This window comes from Delphinapterus leucas, chromosome 18 (assembly GCF_059928025.1).
Source record: "Delphinapterus leucas isolate spDelLeu-1000000601 "Yukka" chromosome 18, BTC_Dleu_Yukka2, whole genome shotgun sequence".
Classification (NCBI taxonomy): domain Eukaryota; kingdom Metazoa; phylum Chordata; class Mammalia; order Artiodactyla; family Monodontidae; genus Delphinapterus; species Delphinapterus leucas.
The window spans coordinates 61,510,003-61,531,856 of record NC_143146.1 but is presented as its reverse complement, the minus strand read 5'-3'; the positions used below and the strand labels follow the sequence as shown (position 1 = coordinate 61,531,856).

The window sequence follows — 21,854 nt, the reverse complement described above, 5'->3', positions numbered from 1 at the left end:
AGGGAGAGAAGGAGACAAAAAGAAAATTGGGTATTTATTCTTAAATATAGCACCCTAGGGAGGCAGTTTGCATAGTGGCTAATAACACAGACTCTAGAGCCAGACTTGCCTGGGTTTGAGTCCAACTTCCCTTATTGCCTATGTGACTTTGGGTACATTTCTTATCTTTTCTTTGCCTCAGCTTCTGCATCTGTAAAGTGGAAGACAGCTTGACCTCATGGGGTTGCTACAAGGATTAAATTCGTTTATAAAAAGTACTTAGAACAGTGACTGGCAACAGTAAGCACCACATAAATGTCAGTTACTATTACTCAAAATTATAATAATGAATAGATCAAGGCTCTAGTAACATTGTTAGTTTTTAGGGGTCTGAGTCTTTGTAATGTCTCTGATTTTTAAAAGATCACAAATGTGGCTTGGATTACTCCAAGAAAAAAAGTTTGGCTTAATACACTGATAAATGAGTTTTTAAGAAAGAAACCATTTTGTATGACCCAGTACAGGGAGTAGAGTTGACTAACAGGAGATGTCTGCCTGGCATAAAAATCATTAAAGAAAATCCTGAGCACGATGTTAAAGTCAACTCGGAAGCACATGCTTTACATTATTGTCCTATCAGTTCTTGAGTTCCTGGCAAGTGTCGCTGAAGCAGATAGACTTTTTTTTCAAGTAGTCATTCTCTGTTATTGCTTTTGACATAGATAAACGACCTTCTAACTAACTATTAGGAAACTTTTTGTAGGGTGTATTTGTGATGGTTATTTAAAGTGATAGCTGTGAAAGACTGTCAAAATAGCTCTAACATCGTGCTGTTCAAAAAGAAAGGCTAATTTCTTTGAAAATAATAATGAAAGGATAATAGAATCTCAGATATAAGAAGGAATAAGGTCTGCGAGCTCATGGATGGCATTCATCTGCCAAGACAGGGAAGTCTGTCTCAGGAGTTATAACCAGTTTTGCTTGCTTCATACTGCTGAGTACACTTGAGTTGCTATAATGGGGGCAAAGTTCACTGGGCAGTGCCCCAGCAAATTACTTTTCTAGACAGGAAAGACTAGGGCAATTTTGTCTCTACAGTAATGGCCAATTCACAGCCATCTAAGACTCTGGCTTTTTTATTTCTTTTTTTTTTTTTTTTTTTTTTTGCGGTACACGGGCCTCTCACTGTTGTGGCCTCTCCCGTTGTGGAGCACAGGCTCCGGACGTGCAGGCTCAGCGGCCATGGCTCACAGGCCCAGCCGCTCCGTGGCATGTGGGATCCTCCCGGACTGGGGCACGAACCCGTGTCCCCTGAATCGGCAGGCGGACTCTCAACCACTGCGCCACCAGGGAAGCCCAAGACTCTGGCTTTTCATTGAAGATGTGACTAACTTGAATGGCCTGAATGTTTATTATATATTTAATACATGTACTAACTACTTTTAATAATATTTCTGAATATTTTACCTTATAACAACTGATTTTATTTTATTGTCTAAACACATGAGTTATGGAAGTTTATGGCCAGTTTAGAGATTAATGAAACATACAAAAATAAAGCACACATCTGCATTTTGAACTGAGAGCACATTTAAGAGGATTGTAGCATAAACTGCAAGAGTTAGAACTTCAGAGTTTGAGGCAGCATGATCTGGTGGAGCAAATACAGGCTTAGGAGTCAGACTGATGGGTTTTGAATCCTACCTTGTTTATTTCCTAGTCATCTGAGGCTACACAAATTATTTAATCCCTCCAAGCCTATTTCTTCATCTGTAAGTAGAGACAATATTCACTCTCAAACCTTTCAAGAATTCAATTAGATACGGATGTGAGAGTGCCTACCTCACACACAGGCAGAAAATTTTTGTTTCTGCAGCATTCTATTCAACTCTCCACTCCTTCTCAATGGAAAAAACTAGAACGTTAACACTTCTCAGAATATTGGTCAAGGTTTTCAGTAAAATAAAATTTCATGTGTAAAGTGATTACCAAGAAAGTACTTTATAGGCAGTGAGGGGTTCAGTAATCATCTTGGTTACCAATCCTATGATAACTAAATCTCAAAGTACAAAACTTGGAGGTTTTCATAAGTATTGTAATGAAAACACCACTTGTATAAACATCAGAGACCCAGGGCCCAGAAAAAATTCTCCTATTCTGAGAAGAAAAATTCTCCATAAAGGATATTTGTACTCAGGTCACTAAAAAGTTGTGTAGAGGAACCCATTACATACTAAGGGGGCATTTCGCATCCAGTTTCACAAGACTTGAACCCTGGGGAAGACTTCAGGATGGAAACCTTATTTGGGAACAGAGGTTTGAGCCAGGTTAATTCTAGAGGTTGTCCCAGACCATCTCCAGACGCCAAATGATATCATAAGATGCAAAAATGGATCAGGGGCGGATGATCTAAGTAAGCACGGAGATGACAGGCGCTCGCCACGGGAGGATCCTACGTGGACGCAAGAAAGAACACGCGGTAGGAACTGAGTACTTTCCTTGGAGGCCCCGCAGCCTTCCCACTGCCTCCGAGTTCCCATCACACTCATGAGAATCCGAATCCTCTGTCCACGAACAGGGTGAGCCTATTAGACGCCGGTCAAGAATCGCCCTCCCGCCCCGCCCCGCCCCAGAGGTCCCCTCCCGGGGTGGCTTCCTGGGCTCCCGCGGCCGCGCGGCACCAAAGGTCACGGAACGCCCATCTCTGCACCTAAAATGCAGCACGACCGACAATTTAGAGCGCCGGGTGCATATCCACGGTGCAGTCACTAACAGCCATTACTTCCGGGCCCTGTGCGTCTGTTTAGGACTTGAGAAAACTCTTCAGAAACCCGCCACGGTACGGGGGGCGTGATGGGGGTGTGTGGCGGAGGCTCTCCCAGGAGGCAAATTTCTCTCACTCCTGGGCGCGCGGGGGAAACCGTGGGGCTCTTCTAAATCAGCTCCCACTCCCCCAGCCAGATTTGCCTCTGTCAACTCATCCCTAAAGATAACGTCGAAGTGGGGGAAATACAGCACCCGAAGACCCCTGAGCTTCTGTAGAGACCAGACAAGCTCGCGCGGCCGTCAATATCAGCACACAGACTGGGCGGCCCGAAAGGAAAAGTCTCCCGCGCGCAGGCGCACGCCGTCCCCCGCCCGTCCGGCACGCGCTCCGCCTCGCCTCGCCACTAGCCCCGCCCCGCGGCTCGGCCCCGCCCCTCCAGCCGGTCCTCCGTATCTTCCGCCCTAGGTGGCTTCGCCTCAGCCTGCGCTACGCCCTCCCGGCCTGCGGCGTCGCGGTACCGGCCTCCGCGCTCCACCCAGACGCCCTCCGGCGCTCGGGAGGGGGCGGGAGGCGGAGCAGTGGGGTGGGGGGGGGGTGTTGCCGCGGTCTAGGCGCGGTAGGCGGTGGCGGCGGCGTCGGAGGTCCCTGAGATATGGCCGCCTCGGTGTTCTGCTGCCTGCGGTGCTGCAGAGATGGCGGGACGGGCCACATCTCTCTGAAGGAGATGCCGGCCGTGCAGCTGGACACGCAGCACATGGGTAAGGGCTCTCCCTTCCCCAGACCCAACGGCCCACCCCGAGTCGGGCGCGGCTGGTCGGGGTCAGCCTGGAGTTATGAGGACCGCACGCTGCCGGGCCCCGCCGGGCTCCGCGCCCTGTCCCTCACCCTGTGACGCTGCCCTGGACCCGGTTTGGCCTCGCGGGTCTCCTCCAGACTCCGGCCGACCCCACCTCGGCCCGGCTCTGCGTTCAGAGCTGCGCAGCCCTGTGAGCTCCTGTCTTGGGAAGATGGGTGTGTGGACCTACCCGTTTCCACAGCAGTGTCCTCCCGGCTGCCGCCTCCTGGGACTCGTGTAAGAAGTCACCTTCGAGGGGAGTGGGGAGGACTCTGTTCTCCTCCTACAGTGCTCCACTGCCTAGCTCCAGTCCAGTCCCACACATTTTCGGAAAGCTTCAGCTGTCCTCGGCTCCTTCCTCTGACCTGACAGCTTTCTCTTAGCCCATCATTTATCGGTTGTTTTATTGGAAATGATTTTCCTCTCACCTCCTAAAGTCAAAACAAGGCAAGTTGCAGAAGCCTGAAGCCACCGCTCAGGTCAGAACCTGTCATCTCAACGAAAACCTCCCACTGTCCGACCCCTGTTAGTCACGCTTAGAGGTGTTGTAATTTCTTCTGACCGGCCTCTTCCCAGCAGGTCAGGCTATTGCAGAAATAAAACAGCGCTTTGCTTCTTCGCATCTATGTTTTTTCCTTCTACTGTCAAATGAGCTTACAGCTTCTCTCCTAACGTTCTTCTCCTCCCCTCTGTAGCCTCTTTTACCACCTTATTATTTCTGTTCTTAGACTTGTCCCATGTAGTTCCATGCTTCTGGAATATGGTTCTAGAAGGAGAGATTTCCCACTATAATTACTTCAGAGTACTGTTTTTTTTGCGGATTATTCTCTTCAAAGTATACATCTGCACTTTCAGTTTTCCCTACATCTCTCTTTGGCTAAAGGACAGTGCATTGAAATAACAAAGGGAATTCTTAATATTTATAGCAAAACCCTCTCCCGCCCAGATTCTTTATAATTCTGGAAATACTCTGCTCATTATATGTCTGTAGCATGTACAAAATCACAGATGTGATCATTGTTTACCACTTTGTATGTGGGTATTTTAATTCTTAGATATCCCAAGTATAATATAGACCCCTGATACATAAATATATATGTATGTATATCTCTTTATTTCTTATTCATCATCATTTATAGACAGATGTTCAAATTCTATAATTTCCCTCAGAAAATGTTTCCATTTCATTTATTCGTTCACCCAACTGATATTTATTGGCTGATGTTATACGGTAGGCATTGTTTTAGATGCTAGGAACACAGTAAAGGAAAACCACGTGTAGATCCTGGAGCAGATGGTCAGCTTTAGCTCTTTCTATCTCTACTGCCAAACTCCTGAATTACTACAGTCTGCTCTTTAAAGTATTCCTTTTCTCTAGTCTCTTCTTCCACGAAGAACCGGTCACTTGTACTCATTCCACTATGTTCTCCTTTTTCCAGAGCTGCCCAGCATCTTTCAGTAGAGTAATGTCATCCCCCATTACCATCTGCGTGGAAACTTTTCTTAACCTGTCTTCCAGTAAATTCAAATTCTTCAATCACAGAAGAAGCATGATTTTAGAAAGCAAATAATATAAGAGGAGAGGCTCATCAAGTTAGGAACAGGTTTCAAGCATCAGTTGATCTTAAGTTGAAATATGAGAAGCACACTGAGTGAGTATGCATGTATTTGGATATGTGAAAGGCTGTATTAGGTCACCTAAAGAATGTGATTGCCGTTTTTTTGTTAAGAAAATAGTCTATACATGTCATATGCAAATGAATGTTGTCTCTTTCAAAGTTGTCACTTATTTTGGTGATGCTGCATCACTTAAAACGATTTGGAATTCCTCTTGGGATTTTCTGTGGAGTAGTTTTTATAAATATCTTCATTTTTGCCACAACCTCCATATTTAATTGTGAATTGACTTTTTAGAAATGAATGTCTTCCAAGGTAGCTACTTTGAAAGGGATGCCATTCATTTGGACATGTCTAATGTTTTTTAAAAAATACACTTTGGCTATGTTTATATGTGTTCTGGCTATACTCAACTTTGCCTTGGCTTTCTAAGCAATCTTGATAATTAATGAAACTGTACAAATCACATAGATCCAAATGTAGGATATCTTTGTACTTAAAAAAGAGAAATGGAATAAGCTTAAGATAATTCGCCAGTGATTCACAAACACTCTAAAATGTTCTGTGAATACATCCATCTTTCTGTATAAAACATCTCAGTACCTAGCAGAATGCCTTGGAGATAAGAAATGAGATTGAAGTAAGAGAATAATAGCATATTCAGAGTTGGTTCTGTGGTTCCAACTCAGAGATATGTATGAGAACCAAAAAGTATTGCTGGGTATGAAAAAAAAAAACCATTTATTTGCATAGTTCTTTGAAATGTTTTTCACTTAGGATGCTTTCAGTTACAAGCTGTAAAACCTGCAACTCAAAACAGTTGAAACAATGAAGGAAATTTATTGGTTCATGTAAATTTAAAAAGTACAAAAGCAGCACTATCTTCAGGAAGACTCAGTGCTGCTAAGGACTGAGCTTCTTTTTATCTCTTTCCTCTGTCTTCTGCTGCTTATTCCTGAAGGCTGGCATCCATGATAACTTGCAGCCTCTCCCTGGGCTGTAGGCTTCCTCATTCAGATCCAGCAAGAATGAGAGAATCTTTATCCCTTCATTCTCTCTGCAAAAGTCCTGAGACTATCTCTGATGGTAGTGGCTTAGGTCATATAACCGTTTTTCACTCAGTCAGTGTGGCCAGGAAATGTGGAATGCACTGATTAACTTAACCTAGGTCAAAGCTGTACCCCTGAAACCAGAGATTGAGTCAGCTTCCTTGGAACTGTTTTGATCTCCAGAGCAAAGTCTGTTGGGAAAGGGAAAACAGATACTACATGTCCACTTCACAGCACTTAGCAGAGCATATTCATTCAATTCTGTATCAGTTATTTGTCGAGCGTCTGCTGGATGCCAAGCACTCCATGGTCTTTGCCATCAAGGAGGAGCTGGGCCCTGGATGTTCTCCAGTTGAAACTGCTGAGGTATATGGGGCAGCCAGATGTAAACTATGTATAAAGACACTTTCCCAGAATTTGCGGTTTAACATTTGTAATTAGAAAAAAAAAAGGATGCTAATAAGTTTTTAATAATCATATAATAGGATCTTAGTTTTACTTTAAATAAGAGAGTGTCTTTCTTAAATCAACCAGTTTAGAATTGTGATAAAATCTGAAAATTTGGGATTTCTCTTATGTATTTGTCCCAAATAATTTTTTAAGTATGAATTCAACAGTGAGTTAATGAGAGACCTGCCTCCCTGTTAATACCTTTTGTTACTATGTTCTAGTTTTATTTAACCCCCTCTGGAGGAGTTCCCTACAGTTCTCACAGCCAGATCTGCTTGGCTTGTACACTTACTACCAGAAAAGTCATACTGGTTACGGATCTTGGGAATCACATGCCTCGATGTTACGGGATATTTCTTATGTATTAGAATTTTGTTAACTTTCTTCATGTTCTCTGATAAGCTTTCCTAAATCAATATTTGGAAAAAAATTGGTATTGGAGTCACATTATCAAGAGACTTTTTCTCACTCTCATCTATCAAATGTTACTTGAACTAAAATTTTCCATGAAAATACAATGCATTTAATGATGTTAAAATCTTGTTTACATATTTGCAATATGATTGACAGCAGCTATCTTACAAACATTTTTAAAATCCTAAAATTAGCATTTTTCCATGACAGCAATTTTTTTTTTTAATTTATTTTTGGCTGCGTTGGGTCTTCATTGCTGGGCCCGGGCTTTCTTTAGTTGTGGTGAACGGGGGCTACTCTTCGTTGTGGTGCGCGGGCTTCTCATTGCAGTGGCTTCTCTTGTTGTGGAGCACGGGCTCTAGGCACGCAGGCTCAGTAGCTGTGGCTCGCGGATTCTAGAGCGCAGGCTCAGTAGTTGTGGCTTATGGCCTTAGCCGCTCCTCAGCATGTGGGATCTTCCCGGACCAGGGATCGAACCCGTGTCCCCTGCATTGCCAGGCAGATTCTCAACCACTGCGCCACCAGGGAAGCCCCGTGTCAGCTATTTCAAGAACACAGATGTATGTTCCTTTCCGTGTTCCATTCATCTTCAATTCTTACTTGACCAAAGCACTAGCAAAGGACCTTGTACCTAGTAGACATTCAGTCAGTTTTTAGCAGATTGATTTGTTTAGATTGAACTGAAAATGGTACTAATTTGCCAGTTTCTTTTAAGTGTTTATGTTTTTATTTAAATCAAGATATTTATGAAATCATCAAATTGAGTCATTGGCTAAAATTTAAGAAAGTCTGCTTCTGGGAGTTCCCTGGTGGCCTAGTGGTTAGGATTCTGGGCTTTCACTGCCGTGGTCCGGGGTTGGGGGAACTGAGATCCCACAAGCCACGTGGCGCAGCCAAAAAAAAAAAGTCTACTTCTACCTTAAAAGTGTTTCAAATATTCAGTATAATTCAGAATTACTATTTATTTGAAACTGCCTAATTAAACAAGATTTCTAGCCACAAATTAATATTAATGTTCTCCCAGGAAAAAAGTAAATTAAATATTTTAAATAATTTATCAGTATTTTTATATTTCAAAGTATATATAGTCTCCCTATTTTTTGGAGACCAAGAGTTAAAAGTGAAACAAATTAACCTTGATTGTTGGTTAAGAGAATATAAAACTTTACACAGTGTCTATATTCTTTTGTTTAGGAACGGATGTTGTCATTGTAAAAAATGGAAGAAGAATATGTGGAACAGGAGGTTGTTTAGCCAGTGCACCTTTACATCAAAACAAAAGCTACTTTGAATTCAAAATCCAGTCCACAGGTTGGTATAATGGTACTTGACTATTAAAAGTCCTAATTATTCTAAATATGAGGAGTAATTTTCAATATATGAAAAAGATTAATGAGGTAATTAAAAAAACACCAAATGCTTACTTAGAAGACCATTTTCTTCCACATCTTATTGTGTGATCCTGGTTTAATTAGTCAATTTCGTTATATTAGGTTCAGTTTTCTCATCTATAAAAAGGATTACAGGAGCTGCCCTTCCTGCCTCACATGAGCTATATATATGAAAGTGTTTAAAAGACACGACATACTGGTTCAGTTTAAGGCACAAGCATTATTATTAATATGGTTAATTATTAGTGGCAGCTAGATGAACCATTTCATTTGGTCAAGCATATAAGGTGTAGACTCTTGCTGTTTTATCTTAGGATACAATTAAGCTTATGATCCTGAGGTTTTCTCTTAACTCTTGTTAAGATTCCCTGATTCAGTGTCTTCTGAAGCAATTGGCAGATTTAGAATTCTGATAGAAGTCTAAAGTCTCTTTAAAAATTTATGAATCTGTACACCTGAAACTAACACAATATTGTAAATCAACTATACTTCAATTAAAAATAAAAAAAATTTTTTTTTAATTCTGAAGTTTCTTGAGTTGTATAGCAATTCTACATGAGTATTATGATAGTTATTAATTAGTTAACTTGTGGCAGTGTTGAATATGGGGAAATTTTTTTAAGGCTTTATTATAAAGAAATGTCTAGTGAAACATGGCATGAGTAACATACGTACAGAATTGGAAATCTAGAGTGGAGTAAATTAATTCTGCTCTTACTCTTACTTGAATGACATAAAATATTCCTCTGGGGCTTGTTTTTTAAATTCATTTTAAATACTGATTTTTCTTAAGTGTGTGAAATAAATTTGAATCTGTCCTCCATTCCATTCTTTTGTAAGTTAACTCACTGGCTGCATAATGTCTCTGGTTACTGTAATCTTCTCAAGTATAACACATCTTTTCTCAAGAGCAGCAGATAGTTCCTTGAGCCTGAAATGTAATACAAAATTTTATGTGGATTTTCTATAAAGGGTGCTATCCTCAATAATATCTCTAGAATAAGTGCATTATTGGAGTTTGTAGCATTGTTCCCGCAATGAAAGCTTCAGGCAGTTGTGCCCAAGTGTATCACAGTGTGCACAGTTCTTTAGGAGTAAGGGGACTCTGTAACCCTGTCTAGAACTGTTGTCCCATGAAATTAGTATTATCACCTGCTGTCACTCTTGTCCCACCTTGGAGGATAAATTATATAATCAAATTATTTAGGAGGCCAAGACAGTGAAGTCCAGACATGCAGCTTTCTGATGGTCTCACTCAATCCAGGAAAACTGATTGATTGACAACATGGTCTTCAAACATTCTTTGATCTATAGAATTTCTCCTAACTGATTTTGATAAAAACTGAGAAGGAAACCCTTTGAGATGTAACCGGGAGTTGTAGGTATTCTGTTAGATTAAGAAGAGAGCTGCTTGCTTTAAAAGTCAATTTAGACCAAAAGGTTTTAAACTCATGAACTTAAGGTATTGGATAAGAAAATGATTTTACACTTTATCATTATTTTTCTCCTCTCCATGATACTTACCAGGTCATATATTATTTGTCACATATTATAGATGCAAAAAGTAAAGACAGTAAATTCCTGCTTCTCAGAGGTGGTGCTTGAAATAGAACCCCACGCCATTTAAATTCATTGTGTAGCTTTTTAATAATATTTTTAGAGAATAATAATAATGACAATAGCTAGTATCTTTTAAAAATACTTCCTCTGTGCTTTACTTACCCATTTTTTTTTTAATACTTACACTGTTGCAAGTGCTTCACTTGGATGATCTTGCTGTATCTTCTGATAACTTTAAGAGGATAGTACTGTTAGAATCCATAGTTCACAGGTGAGGAAGCAGGGGGAGGTTAAGTAACTTGCCCAAGATGACATAGCAAAGTCAGAATTTAAACCTAGGTAGTACAACTCCAGGGCCCACTCGCTTATCTCCCAGGCTGTACTACATCTGCAAGAGAACATGGTATAGTTTGCAAACTACTTTTAAAAGAATTTTTTTAAAGATTAACAAAAAAATAGTTTAGTGATAATACGCCACTTTCTTTAAAAACAACTCCTTTCATATTTGTATACTGCAGATTTGGGGAGCATTTAAATTATTATATTTTTAGGAATCTGGGGTATTGGTGTTGCAACTCAGAAAGTTAACTTGAATCAGATCCCTCTTGGCCGAGATGTGCATAGTCTGGTGATGAGAAATGATGGAGCCCTATATCACAACAACGAAGAGAAAAATAGGCTGCCAGCAAACAGCCTTCCACAGGAGGGAGATGTGGTGGTGAGTTTTCTTGTGGAGTTGTTTTCCACTGTAAATTATTAAACTTGAACTGCTTTTAGTATTTCTACTTTTGCCTCTGAGTTTGTGGTTTGAATTCCAAAGCACCAGAATTGGATCTAATGAGGTAGTACATTTTCCAAAGAGAGCACTTGATGTAGATGCTGCTGCCTTACCTAACTGCCTTCTCCTTTCTAGAGCTGCCACTGGCCAGGAAAATAAGCGTGAACCCTTATTTCCATTTAAGGGAGAGTTGATGACAGGTTGGCTGCTGATCATTTCCTGCTTCTCTCACATAAAAGAAATCTTGGCCCACAATTTTAAAAGTTTGCTAACCCTTATATTGGAAAATATTAGGTATTTTTGCAGCTGGAGATCTCTTAGAGAAAAATTTGACATTTATTGCTTAATTTGTTATGAACTTCTGTTAAAGAAGTACAGCATTTTATCAGGAGCATTGGTCCTTGTTAAACATAACCTTACTAAACTTCCTTCACTTTCAGAACTCTTCAAAAAACGGACTCAATATTCTAAGGCTTGCTTGTAGAAAACTTTTTTTGGAAAGCAGGGAATAGAAGGAGTTACATATTATTGACTTCTCTGTTTTTATTCCCAAGTAGATATATTTAAGTCTCTACCAAAGCCACCCTATTGAAAATGTAATCCAGAGATCCCTTTCTGCCTTTTTCCAGATACTTCCTCTCAAACAGTGTTGTCCAAGAACCTTATACACTGAGTTCAGGCCATTAGCTATTGACTGAGAACAGAGTTCTTGGGTCTCCTTACGCAGAGCCTTCGGTTCCTGGCTCTCATACCAAGTTGAAAGGAATCTGTAAATAATTAGAGAGAGTTTCTAATAATAAGATAAAACAGACAAGGTAAATCCAGGTTATTGAATTAAAGAAGTATACAATATTTTGAAGAGAGTGAAGGAAGATGTGGAAATGATTTTTAATTATGGTCTGATCTTTTATGCAATTTAAAAAATGTGGGGCTTCCCTGGTGGCACAGTGGTTGAGAGTCCGCCTGCCGATGCAGGGGACACAGGTTCGTACCCTGGTCAGGGAAGTTCCCACATGCCGCGGAGCGGCTGGGCCCATGAGCCATGGCTGCTGAGCCTGCGTGTCTGGAGCCTGTGCTCCGCATCGAGAGAGGCCACAACAGTGAGAGGCCTGTGTACCGAAAAAAAAAAAAAAAAAAGTGAAGAAGAGTCTTCAAATAGGTAAATTATTGAAAGTATGTTTCTCCTAAATTAACTAAAGGAAACTAAAGGCATAAACCATTTTTAAAATCTGCTTTTCCTTTCGAATAGTTGGTTCTGTGTTTGTAGGTCATTGCCAGATACCCATAATGTAGAACACCCTTATTCAAATGGTTATTTCGTGGAAGAGAATCTTGAAGTCAGGTTGGTGCCGTCAACCTGTTTATACTAAAAAATGAAATTCAAACATAAGATAGGTTAATCAGTAACAAATGTTTTTCTTTGTTGATGTACTGAACTTCTACTGTATGTTATTCTTGCCTTCCTGTCTCATTCCCTGAGGTGACTGATACCTCAAATTGACAGATTTAAGAATGTCATTTTTAGTCTGTCAGCATTATTAAATTAGACTTTGAGGGACTTCCCTGATGGCGCAGTGGTTAAGAATCCTCCTGCCAATGCAGGGGACACAGGTTCGATCCCTGGTCCAGGAAGATCTGGCATGCTGCAGAGCAACCGAGCCCGTGCACCACAACTACTGAGCCTGCTCTCTAGAGCTCGCGAGCCACAACTGCTGAGCTCACGTGCTGCAGCTACTGAAGCCTGTGCGCCTGGAGCCCGTGCTCCACAACAAGAGAAGCCACTGCAGTGAGAAGCCCACACACTGCAACAAAGAGTAGCCCCCGCTCGCCACAACTAGAGAAAGCCCACACAGAACAATGAAGACCCAATGCAGCCAAAAATTAAAATAAATAAATAAATCAGACTTTGAGTTTTTATGCCCATTCTGATAAAAGGAGGACTCAAAAAGATGAAATATAAGCAGAATCCTGAAAAGTAAAACATTATCCTACTCTATTAACTTTATCTTCCTAGTTTAAACATTTGAGAACAAATTTCACTAAATTAACTGACAATAGCATAGGAAAAGAGGAATGAATTATAAGACAGGAAAAACATTCTAATGTGTAGAATTTCAGTCATATACCATTCTCTCAGGAGGATCAAGAAAAACAAGCTTTCAACATCTAACCAAATGATTGTATTTATACAGTAATCATATAGTACCAACAGGGCCTACTACAGCACCAGGGAGGCATTCCTGAAACAGCTTATGCTTATTTTTTCCTTTTATATATAGTTTAGAAAAGTGCAGATTACATTTTAAAATTGCTGTTTTCAGTTTAATTTCAGAGAAGTTTCATAAACATTCTGTGTAACAATAATAATAATAGCAAACACTTCTCTAGCATCTGTTATGGGCCAGAATGGCTTTAAGTGCCTGGCAGGGATTAAATTGTTTAATCCTCTTAATGACCCTGTGAAATAGGTGGTACTATTATTACCATTTTACAGATTAGAAGTTAAGTAATAACTTCTTATTTGGAGTGATCTCAGGCAGTCTAATTTAAGAGTCGCTTCACCAAACCTGCAAATAATTATTGATAAATCCTTAGAACACATCACATTTCTCGGTATCATTATGAGAGAATCAAACCTAGTTTCTAGAGCATATAAAAGGACAGATTAAGGGAATTCCCTGGCGGTCCAGTGGTTAGGACTCAGCACTTGCACTGCAGGGGCCATGGGTTCGATCCCTGGTCGGGGAACTAAAATCCCTCATGCACGTGGCACAGCCAAAAAAAAAAAAAAAAAAGGACAGATTAAGTTAGAAAATACTTGAACTTAAACTCTGCTGCTGGAGGGCAGGGGTTCTCACATCCTTCCTCGCTTCTCTCTTGGGTGCTGGGTATTGGTGCTGGAGGGCGGGGTTGAAAATTTGCTTGCTTGCAGTAGGTGATGCTGCCAGCAGGTGGGGAAGGGTGCCCAGACTACAGCCTGCTGATCTGAACTGCTAGATTCCCAGTAATCCTGTAAAGGGAGTAACACACTGCTTTTTATGGAATCATGTTATTTATTTACTTTTGTAATCATGTTTTCTAAATGAGAACAGACTTCATTAAAAAAGCTAATCCTAGCCATCACTTAGCTTTATTATTTAAGTACGTAAACTGAAGTGAAACAAAAGCAGCATTTATCTTTCTGTGTTTAGTCTAACCCTGGCCTTGCTAAGATTTGAGAATCTTTTATAGCACTTAACACATTGACTCATCTGGGCCTTTGCTATCTTGACTGGAAAGTGAGGGAGTTAAGACTAGATCATCTGTAAGATGTTTTTCTACCTTTAAAAGCTTGTAGGTTCATATAATTTATCCACAGTCAGAAATCCTTGAAGTGGTTGCTTCTTGGTCTGTGATGGTTTCTATTGAAAGGTCTCCACTGCCTATTCTTAATTCTTCAAAGTAAAGCTCTCTTTTTGTCATCAATTAGTAAATATTGTACAAAGTCTTAAAGAGAGTTTTAAAAGTATAAAAGTTCTTAAAAGTTTTGAAGTTTTGAATTGCGTGGCAATTAAGAATAAGTTTTCCGAAGCCATACTGCATGAGGTTAAATCCCAGCTCTGCCACTTCCTAACTGTGCAAACTCAGGTAAATTAGTTGACCTCTCTGTGCTTTAGCTACCTCATCTGTAAAATGGGGATAATAAAAATACCTATCTTACGAGGATTAAATGAGTAAATATGAAGTGCCTAGAATAGTGTTTGGTACATAATACAGATTATTTGTTTTCCAGCATTTTAATAATAGTTATTAATTGTGATTTGTGTACCATTAATAATGTACAAAGTAATATATTTTTATTCTATTGTCTTTTTAAAGTCTTTTGAGCTGTTGTTTTTCTATTTTTCAACTTGATACTAATTACCAATTATATGCAGTTGTAAATACCCACTTTACCTTGGTAATACACTTGACATATTTGAAGCCAAGGTAAAGAGATACAGAAATGTATCATTTCTTTTTGGAAATAAGTTGTATAAAGACAATTCATCACAATTGAAAGCAGTGACAGATAATAATCCCTAATGGTGAAAATTTCACTGTTTTCCCCCCTTGAGATCAAATTCTGTATATAAAGAGCAGTGTTTTCTATATGAGTTTAAAAGGTCTCTTTGTTTACAGTATATAGTACTTATATCATCTTAATATTCAAAATATAAAATCCAGATTATCTGAATATAATACTAAGATTTAGTTTTACCTTTAATGTGGACTCTTGGGATTTTACCTTTTTCCCCCCACATAATCACCACTAATTTTTTTTAGCTCAGTTCAAGTGAATTCTACCTAATTGTAAACCTTAATACAAGCTGTTGTGACCTTTTGCTTAGTTTTTTGTGTTTCCATGCTCCCCAATCAGTGCTTTCTGGCTGTTCAGGTTTTTATGGAACATGTATATTTTTACCCTTTTTGATATTTACTTTGCTTCCTAGGGTATTACATATGACCATGTAGAATTAAATGTATATTTGAATGGAAAAAACATGCATTGTCCAGCATCAGGTATACGAGGGACAGTGTATCCAGTTGTTTATGGTAAGCTAAAATATTGCTAAACATTATTAGATATATGTTAACTTTTGCTTAGCATTTTCATTAACTTTATAACTGTCATTCGGAAGGCTGGACAAGTTAATAAGGACCTCTGTAGTGTACTCAGTAGGTTATCACAATCCCACTTGACAGGACGAAGGAAAGTTTTTATTCCCCATATATTTAAAAAGTAAATTTGCTAAATACAATGATTATACTTAAATATGCAATAACCATATTCCCTTTTATATCATATAGTCTTATATTCTAGAAAGTTCCAAAAAGCTTTATGGAATTTACAAAAAGATATTTCTGCCATTTGTTAGAGAGAGTTAGATGGCCAGGAAATGTAATTGTAAAGAATATTTTGGAAATAGGGATGGGAATTTCATGTAGATTGAGCATTGGTTACCTTTATAAAATTACCTAAATGTAGTAGATTGAGCATTGGTTACCTTTATAAAATTACCTAAATGTTAAAACTCTTCTGAGAGAAATATTGACTTAGAATGGTTTCATATTGATTGTTTTGCTTTTGATAGCCATGTATGTGTAAGTACTATAGTTTCTGTACAAGTGTATCCCTCCAAGAATTGGGTTACTTAGAGATGACTCTGTACCAGTTAGTTACTTTAATTTTATTACAGAAAATTTCAAACATGTATAGAAGAGAATAGAATAATGAACTTTCATGTACCCATCACTCAGCTTCAAACAATTATCAACTAGTAGCCAGTCACGTTTCATCCCCTCCCTGCAGTCCTCCTGTTCTTCATCTCCCCCTCCTTGTAGTACTTTGAGGCAAATGCCAGACATTATACCATTTTATTTTTAACTATTTTATTTGTATCTCTAAAATATAAGGTGTCTCTCTTTATAAAAAATATACATAAGCACTGTGCCTTTATCACTCTATTCTTCATTTTTTATGTTATCAACTTTAAATCAACAGGTATATGATTTTTCTGCCTGTGGTTTTAGTTGCTCTAAAAACATTTTCTCATTTAATTACTTTAATCAGTTAATCTAAGGATTTGAGCCATAATAAAAACTAATTGTTAACTTTTTTGTAGTAACTTACTGGAAAAGTAGCAGTGTTTGTTCGGAATGGCAGAAAAATATACAGTAACAAATAAAACTATTTAATAATTTGATAATAACAGTCATAACTTGTGCTTTATTTTAAGGTTTTCATTTATCTTCTTTTTTCCTAAATTATTACTTTTCAGTGATTTTTGCCTTCTATATCTTTGCATGTCTTTGCATGTAAAGGTGTATTTTTAAGCTTGATATAGGTTAGTGTATCTGCAATATTGGGTAAGCCTAAAAGAAATGTATTTACTTAAATACATGGGAATGTAGCTTAATATTCAAAATAGTTTAGTCTGAGAAATGAAATAAATATCAGTAGAATGACTGAGTTATAAATGAATATAGCAAATGAGATTTTTATTCTAAACTGTTTCTTTGATTTGGCATTATTTTTAATGTAATAAAGTTAAAGGTAATAAATTATATATAGTAATGTATTTTATGAATTGAAATTGATAAATCAGTCCAATTAAGTCAAATATTTTAGCCAGATACTATCAAAGATAAAAATAAAATTCAAATTCCCTTACCCTTTGTCTTCTATCCCATCCCTAATCCTAGATCCATCCAGTCATTCATTTTGTCAGTTCTTGCATTCAACCTATGGAGAGACAACACTGCATAACACTAAAGAAAAGTGTTGTTACATCTCTGCACATTCCAGACTTTCATTGTAGTTCTTGAATTCCCTATTCATTCTCCATAGATTGACCTTCCCTTCCAGTTTATAGAGAAACAGACCATCAGTGGTAAACTCCAGCTTTCCTCCCCATCCTCCTGAAGCTTTTCTGGATCTACTCCAGTCTTGCCTTCTTCCCATCCCATCTTAGAGGAAGTGGTGCCCTTCATGTTCAGAAAACTCAGTCTCTGGTCTAGATTTCAAACTCCCCGACTCTGGGACTTTACTGTCATTATTTCATCTCTGTCTTATGTCATCAACCTCTCTCTTCAATGTCTGTTGAACATTCTGAATCATTCTCATTCCAAAATACCCTTCCTTAAACTCGTACCCTCACCAGTCCTCTGTTTACCCTTCTCTATATGGCTGCATTTCTTATAGAATAGCTTCCGTCACGGTTTATATTGTATCGTTCACCTGTTCTTCAACCGGTGTGGGTGCCTTTACCACCACTTCACTGAAGCCACCCTTGTTAAAATCACTAGTGACTTCATGAATGTCAAATCCAGTACTTAACTTTTTTTCTGCATTTATTATTAAGTATAAAATACTAATGTGTATTAAACATATATGTGCAGTTTAACAAGTAGCTATAAAGTGAACACCCATATCATCACTATAGTCAAGATAATGAACATATTCATCACCCCTAAGTTTCCTCCTGCCCCCTTTTAATGCTTTCTACTCACCTCTCCCCACCTACCCCATGCAGCCACTATCTGCTTTCTGTCACTACAGATTATCTTGCATTTTTAGAGTATTATATAAATAGAATCATACAATTTGTATTCTTTTTTTGTCTGGCTTCTTTTACTCAGCATAATTATTTTAAGATTTATCCATGTTGTAGCATGTATCAACAATTCATTGATTTTTATTACCAAGTAGTATTGTTCATTGTGTGGATATATCACAGTTGTTTTTTCCCTTCACCTGTTAATGGATATTTAGCTGTTTCCAGTTTTTGGCCATTACAAATACAGGTGCTGTGAACATTCATGTACAAGGCTTTATGTGGATATATGCATTCATTTCTCTTGAGTAAACGCTGGTAAAAATATGTAGAAGCTAAATAAGGCCTGTAGTCTAATGAACAGTGTTAGTATCAGTGTTAGTTTTCTGGTTTGGATATTGTACTGTAGTTGTGTAAGATGTTACCACTAGGGGAAGCTGAGTGAAGGGTACACAGGACTTTCTGTATTATTTTTGCTACTCTTTGTGAATCTATAATTTTTTTAATAAAATTTTTTTAAGAAGTAATTTATCTTAATGTGTAAAATTGAGAAGATACGGGTAGGTAAGTAAGGAAAAACTCAAATTACCGATATTTACATCATCTAGAAATAATTATTAGTAATATTTTGATGTATTTCCTTTCAGTGTTCTTGATAGATTTTATTCTTCATTGTGGTTATTTTTACCCAATAGGATCATGTTTTGTAACCTGGATAGCAGATGCGTTTATTCTTCCTGCCTATTAATATTATGGCATTATGAAAACAGTTTATAATTTATGTATTCATTCAAATTAAGGTGTTTGCTTCTAATTTATTTTCTTTTTTTTCTATCTCTAGTTGATGACAGTGCAATTTTGGATTGCCAGTTCAGTGAATTTTATCATACTCCTCCACCTGGTTTTGAAAAGATATTATTTGAACAGCAGATCTTCTGAATGTATTTGTTTTTGAAACTTGTATTTCTGCACTGTTAAAAGTGTTTACCATTTAATAAAGCTTTACCTGACCTACAGATGACAATATATCCTTAAAAATATGCTCGTTAATGTTGTCTAAGGAACCAACGTATACAATATACCATCCTGAAGTTGTGATTTAAAATACTTAGGTTTTGTGATAATGAAATCAGCATTTGGGGCAGTTTATTTAATTCTTATTTAAATAAATATGACTGTGGGTTTGATTAACAGTATTAAATGGAAATACGTATATAGATATTTAAAAGGGAATCTTAACATAAAATATTTGTTTTGATAGAGATACAGAGTTGGGTGGAGGTTTTTGTCATTCTGAAGTGTAGACCTCATTAACTATTTTAAGTCTGCAGTCCAATAATTTTGTGTCTCAGTGTCTTTTTTATATAGAGTATAACAAAGTGACAAGTTTATGTTATTGGCAACTTCATTTTTGGCGATTTATTTACTATAAAATGTACCACTTTTCTTAAAATTTAAATTGCTTATTTTGTTTGTATGTCATTGCTTTTGATTTTCTTTGTGAAAGGAGATTAGTGTAGTAGCTGTCAGAGTATTTTGTTGAAGACCATCATGCTGTGTTACTTCAATACCTGAGTAAGTATTGGTTGATTGGTGATGTAGCGTACACAGCAGACATTTAGAATAGTATCATGCTTTCAACTTAAGTGGAAATGAGATTATTCTTTTAAGGACTTTTATTTAAATGTGCATTTTTCTGTAAGGAATAATAAAATATTAGTAATTAAGGACTATTCAGTAGTATATTAAATACATGTTCTTCCTGTTTTGTTAATTATACAGTAATTCACTTCACCCTTGATTATTTCAGAAGTTTGGAGATAAGTGAATTCTCTCCACGACCCTGAGCCTTTGCCTAGTTTTCAGGAAGAATCCCTGACCTTTAGATAACACCCTACTAAGCTGAACAAATCACTTTCTATATCTGGTACAGTCTCCTTTCCAGATGGGCATGCAAAGGATGCATGCGTTTCACTCCTTTACCAACGCGGAGCAGTATGTTGTACTAGAAAAACAGGGCTTTAGAATTGAAGGAGATCTGAATTGTAGTTTTGCCACCTGATCCCATTATCTCTTCAGGCAAGTTCCTCAGTCTTTCTGAGCTCAGGTTCCCCATTTATAAAAGGGATAATCATACCCTTGATGAGATTCTGTAACTAGTTAAATAATATTACATACGTAAAACACCTTTGTCATCGTAGGCAATTAATGAACGTAGCTTCTTTGTTGACTCTGCTCAGTGGTTTTCATAGTGTGGCCTTCAGACCGTCAGCCTCGGCCTCACTTGAGAACTTGTTAGAAATGGACACTCAGGCCCCACCCCCGACCCACTGAATCAGAAACTGCTGGGGATAGCACCCAGGAATCTGTGTTTGAACAAGCCCTTCAGGTGATTCTGATCCATGCGAAAGATTGAGAACCACTGCTCAGGAGAGAATTCTTTGAGAATGATTGCCTACTCTAAATTTTCTAAGGATTTAAGACTTATTTTTGCCCCATAGACGAAAGAATCCTGCACAATATTTATTTATTGTTCCATTTGATAGACACAAACGTGACAATGTTTTGAAAACATAGATATACCTGAGTAACATCTACTTACATAAATCCCAAATTTACCTCTGTAGATATATAGAATTGAACTAACTTTATATTGTTTATGCATTTTTATCTGACTTCCTGGCCTAGTAGTTTTAATTCATAAAAAAATATGCTTATTTTGGAAAGAGAATTAATATGACTACTGTTTGCTCTCTTTATAATGTTATCTACCTCCTATTTATTTTTTTAAAAGCCAAACTTTTTTTTTAATCATCATATTCTTTTCTCAAGACTATGTTTGCTACCTCTAATCATACAGAATAGGTACAATACTAAAAATGGTACATGAGTTATGTCCATGGCAACAGTTTGATGAAGTCTAGATGTGTTTTTAATTTCTAGGTATCTAATTTTTCTTAGGAAAATTACCTATAACCTCAGTCTAATCTTGAGGAAAATCATCACACAAATTCCAGTAGGGGGGCCTCCTACAAAATACTTGAGCAGTACTCCGAACTGTCAAGGTCATCAAAAACAAGGAAAGTCAGAGACACTGTCACATCCCGGGGAGCCTAAGGGAACACGACAAGTCAATGTAATGTGCGAACCAGGAACAGAAAAAGGACATTAGGTAAAAACTAAGGAAATCTGAATAAACCATGGACTTTAGTTAATAATAATGTATCAATATGTTTATTATAGCAGATGAACCATAATAATGTAAGATGTTAATAACAGGAGAAACTGGGAGAGGGGATATATAGGAACTCTGTACTATTGTCTCAATTTTTCTGTAAATCTAAACCATTCTAAAAAACTAAAGTCTATTTAAGAAACTATGTTGAGCTAGGAGAAATTTAAAAATAAAGCCTTTCTTGAAGCCAGTAGACCATTAGTATGATATATACCTATAGCCTAAGTATTCAATGATAGCTAATAAATATAGACATGGATGGGACATAAAACATTCTTGTATTTTAACACACAAGAACCTGCTTTTGTTCCTGGCTGAAGAGACTGTCCACTGTCTTGATTCTGTTTATTGCAAAAATCCATTTGTTCACACTGGTGTAGCTTCTTTCTTTTTGCGGTACGCAGGCCTCTCACTGTTGTGGCCTCTCCCGTTGCGGAGCATAGGCTCCGGACGCGCAGGCTCAGCGGCCATAGCTCACGGGCCCAGCCGCTCCGCGACATGTGGGACCTTCCCGGACCGGGGCACGAACCCGTGTCCCCTGCATTGGCAGGCAGACTCTCAACCACTGCGCCACCAGGGAAGCCCACTGGTGTAGCTTTTTATACTCACATTGAAAATTAATCACTGATTTATTATCCATATTATTATTTCAGTGATTTAAACATTGCAAGGGACTTGCAATGTTAGATATGTGAAACAATGA

General features: G+C 38.1%; 1 protein-coding gene across 3 annotated transcripts; it reads left to right on the top strand.

Moving 5' to 3' along the window:
* The first annotated feature begins 3,335 nt into the window (after nt 1-3,335).
* Nucleotides 3,336-19,643, top strand: SPRYD7 (SPRY domain containing 7). 3 transcript variants are annotated; one of them, XM_022574788.3, is made up of 5 exons: nt 3,340-3,504; nt 8,306-8,422; nt 10,614-10,780; nt 15,313-15,415; nt 18,758-19,643. In XM_022574788.3, the coding sequence occupies exons 1-5, from the start codon at nt 3,399-3,401 to the stop codon at nt 18,853-18,855; spliced, it is 591 nt and encodes a 196-aa protein (XP_022430496.2). In that variant the 5' UTR covers nt 3,340-3,398; the 3' UTR covers nt 18,856-19,643. The 3 variants fall into 3 exon arrangements, with proteins under 3 accessions (XP_089755728.1, XP_022430496.2, XP_089755729.1); XM_089899603.1 differs by lacking the exon at nt 3,340-3,504 and adding an exon at nt 5,056-5,233; XM_089899602.1 differs by lacking the exon at nt 15,313-15,415 and having other exon boundaries at nt 3,336-3,504.
* The last annotated feature ends 2,211 nt before the right edge of the window (nt 19,644-21,854 follow it).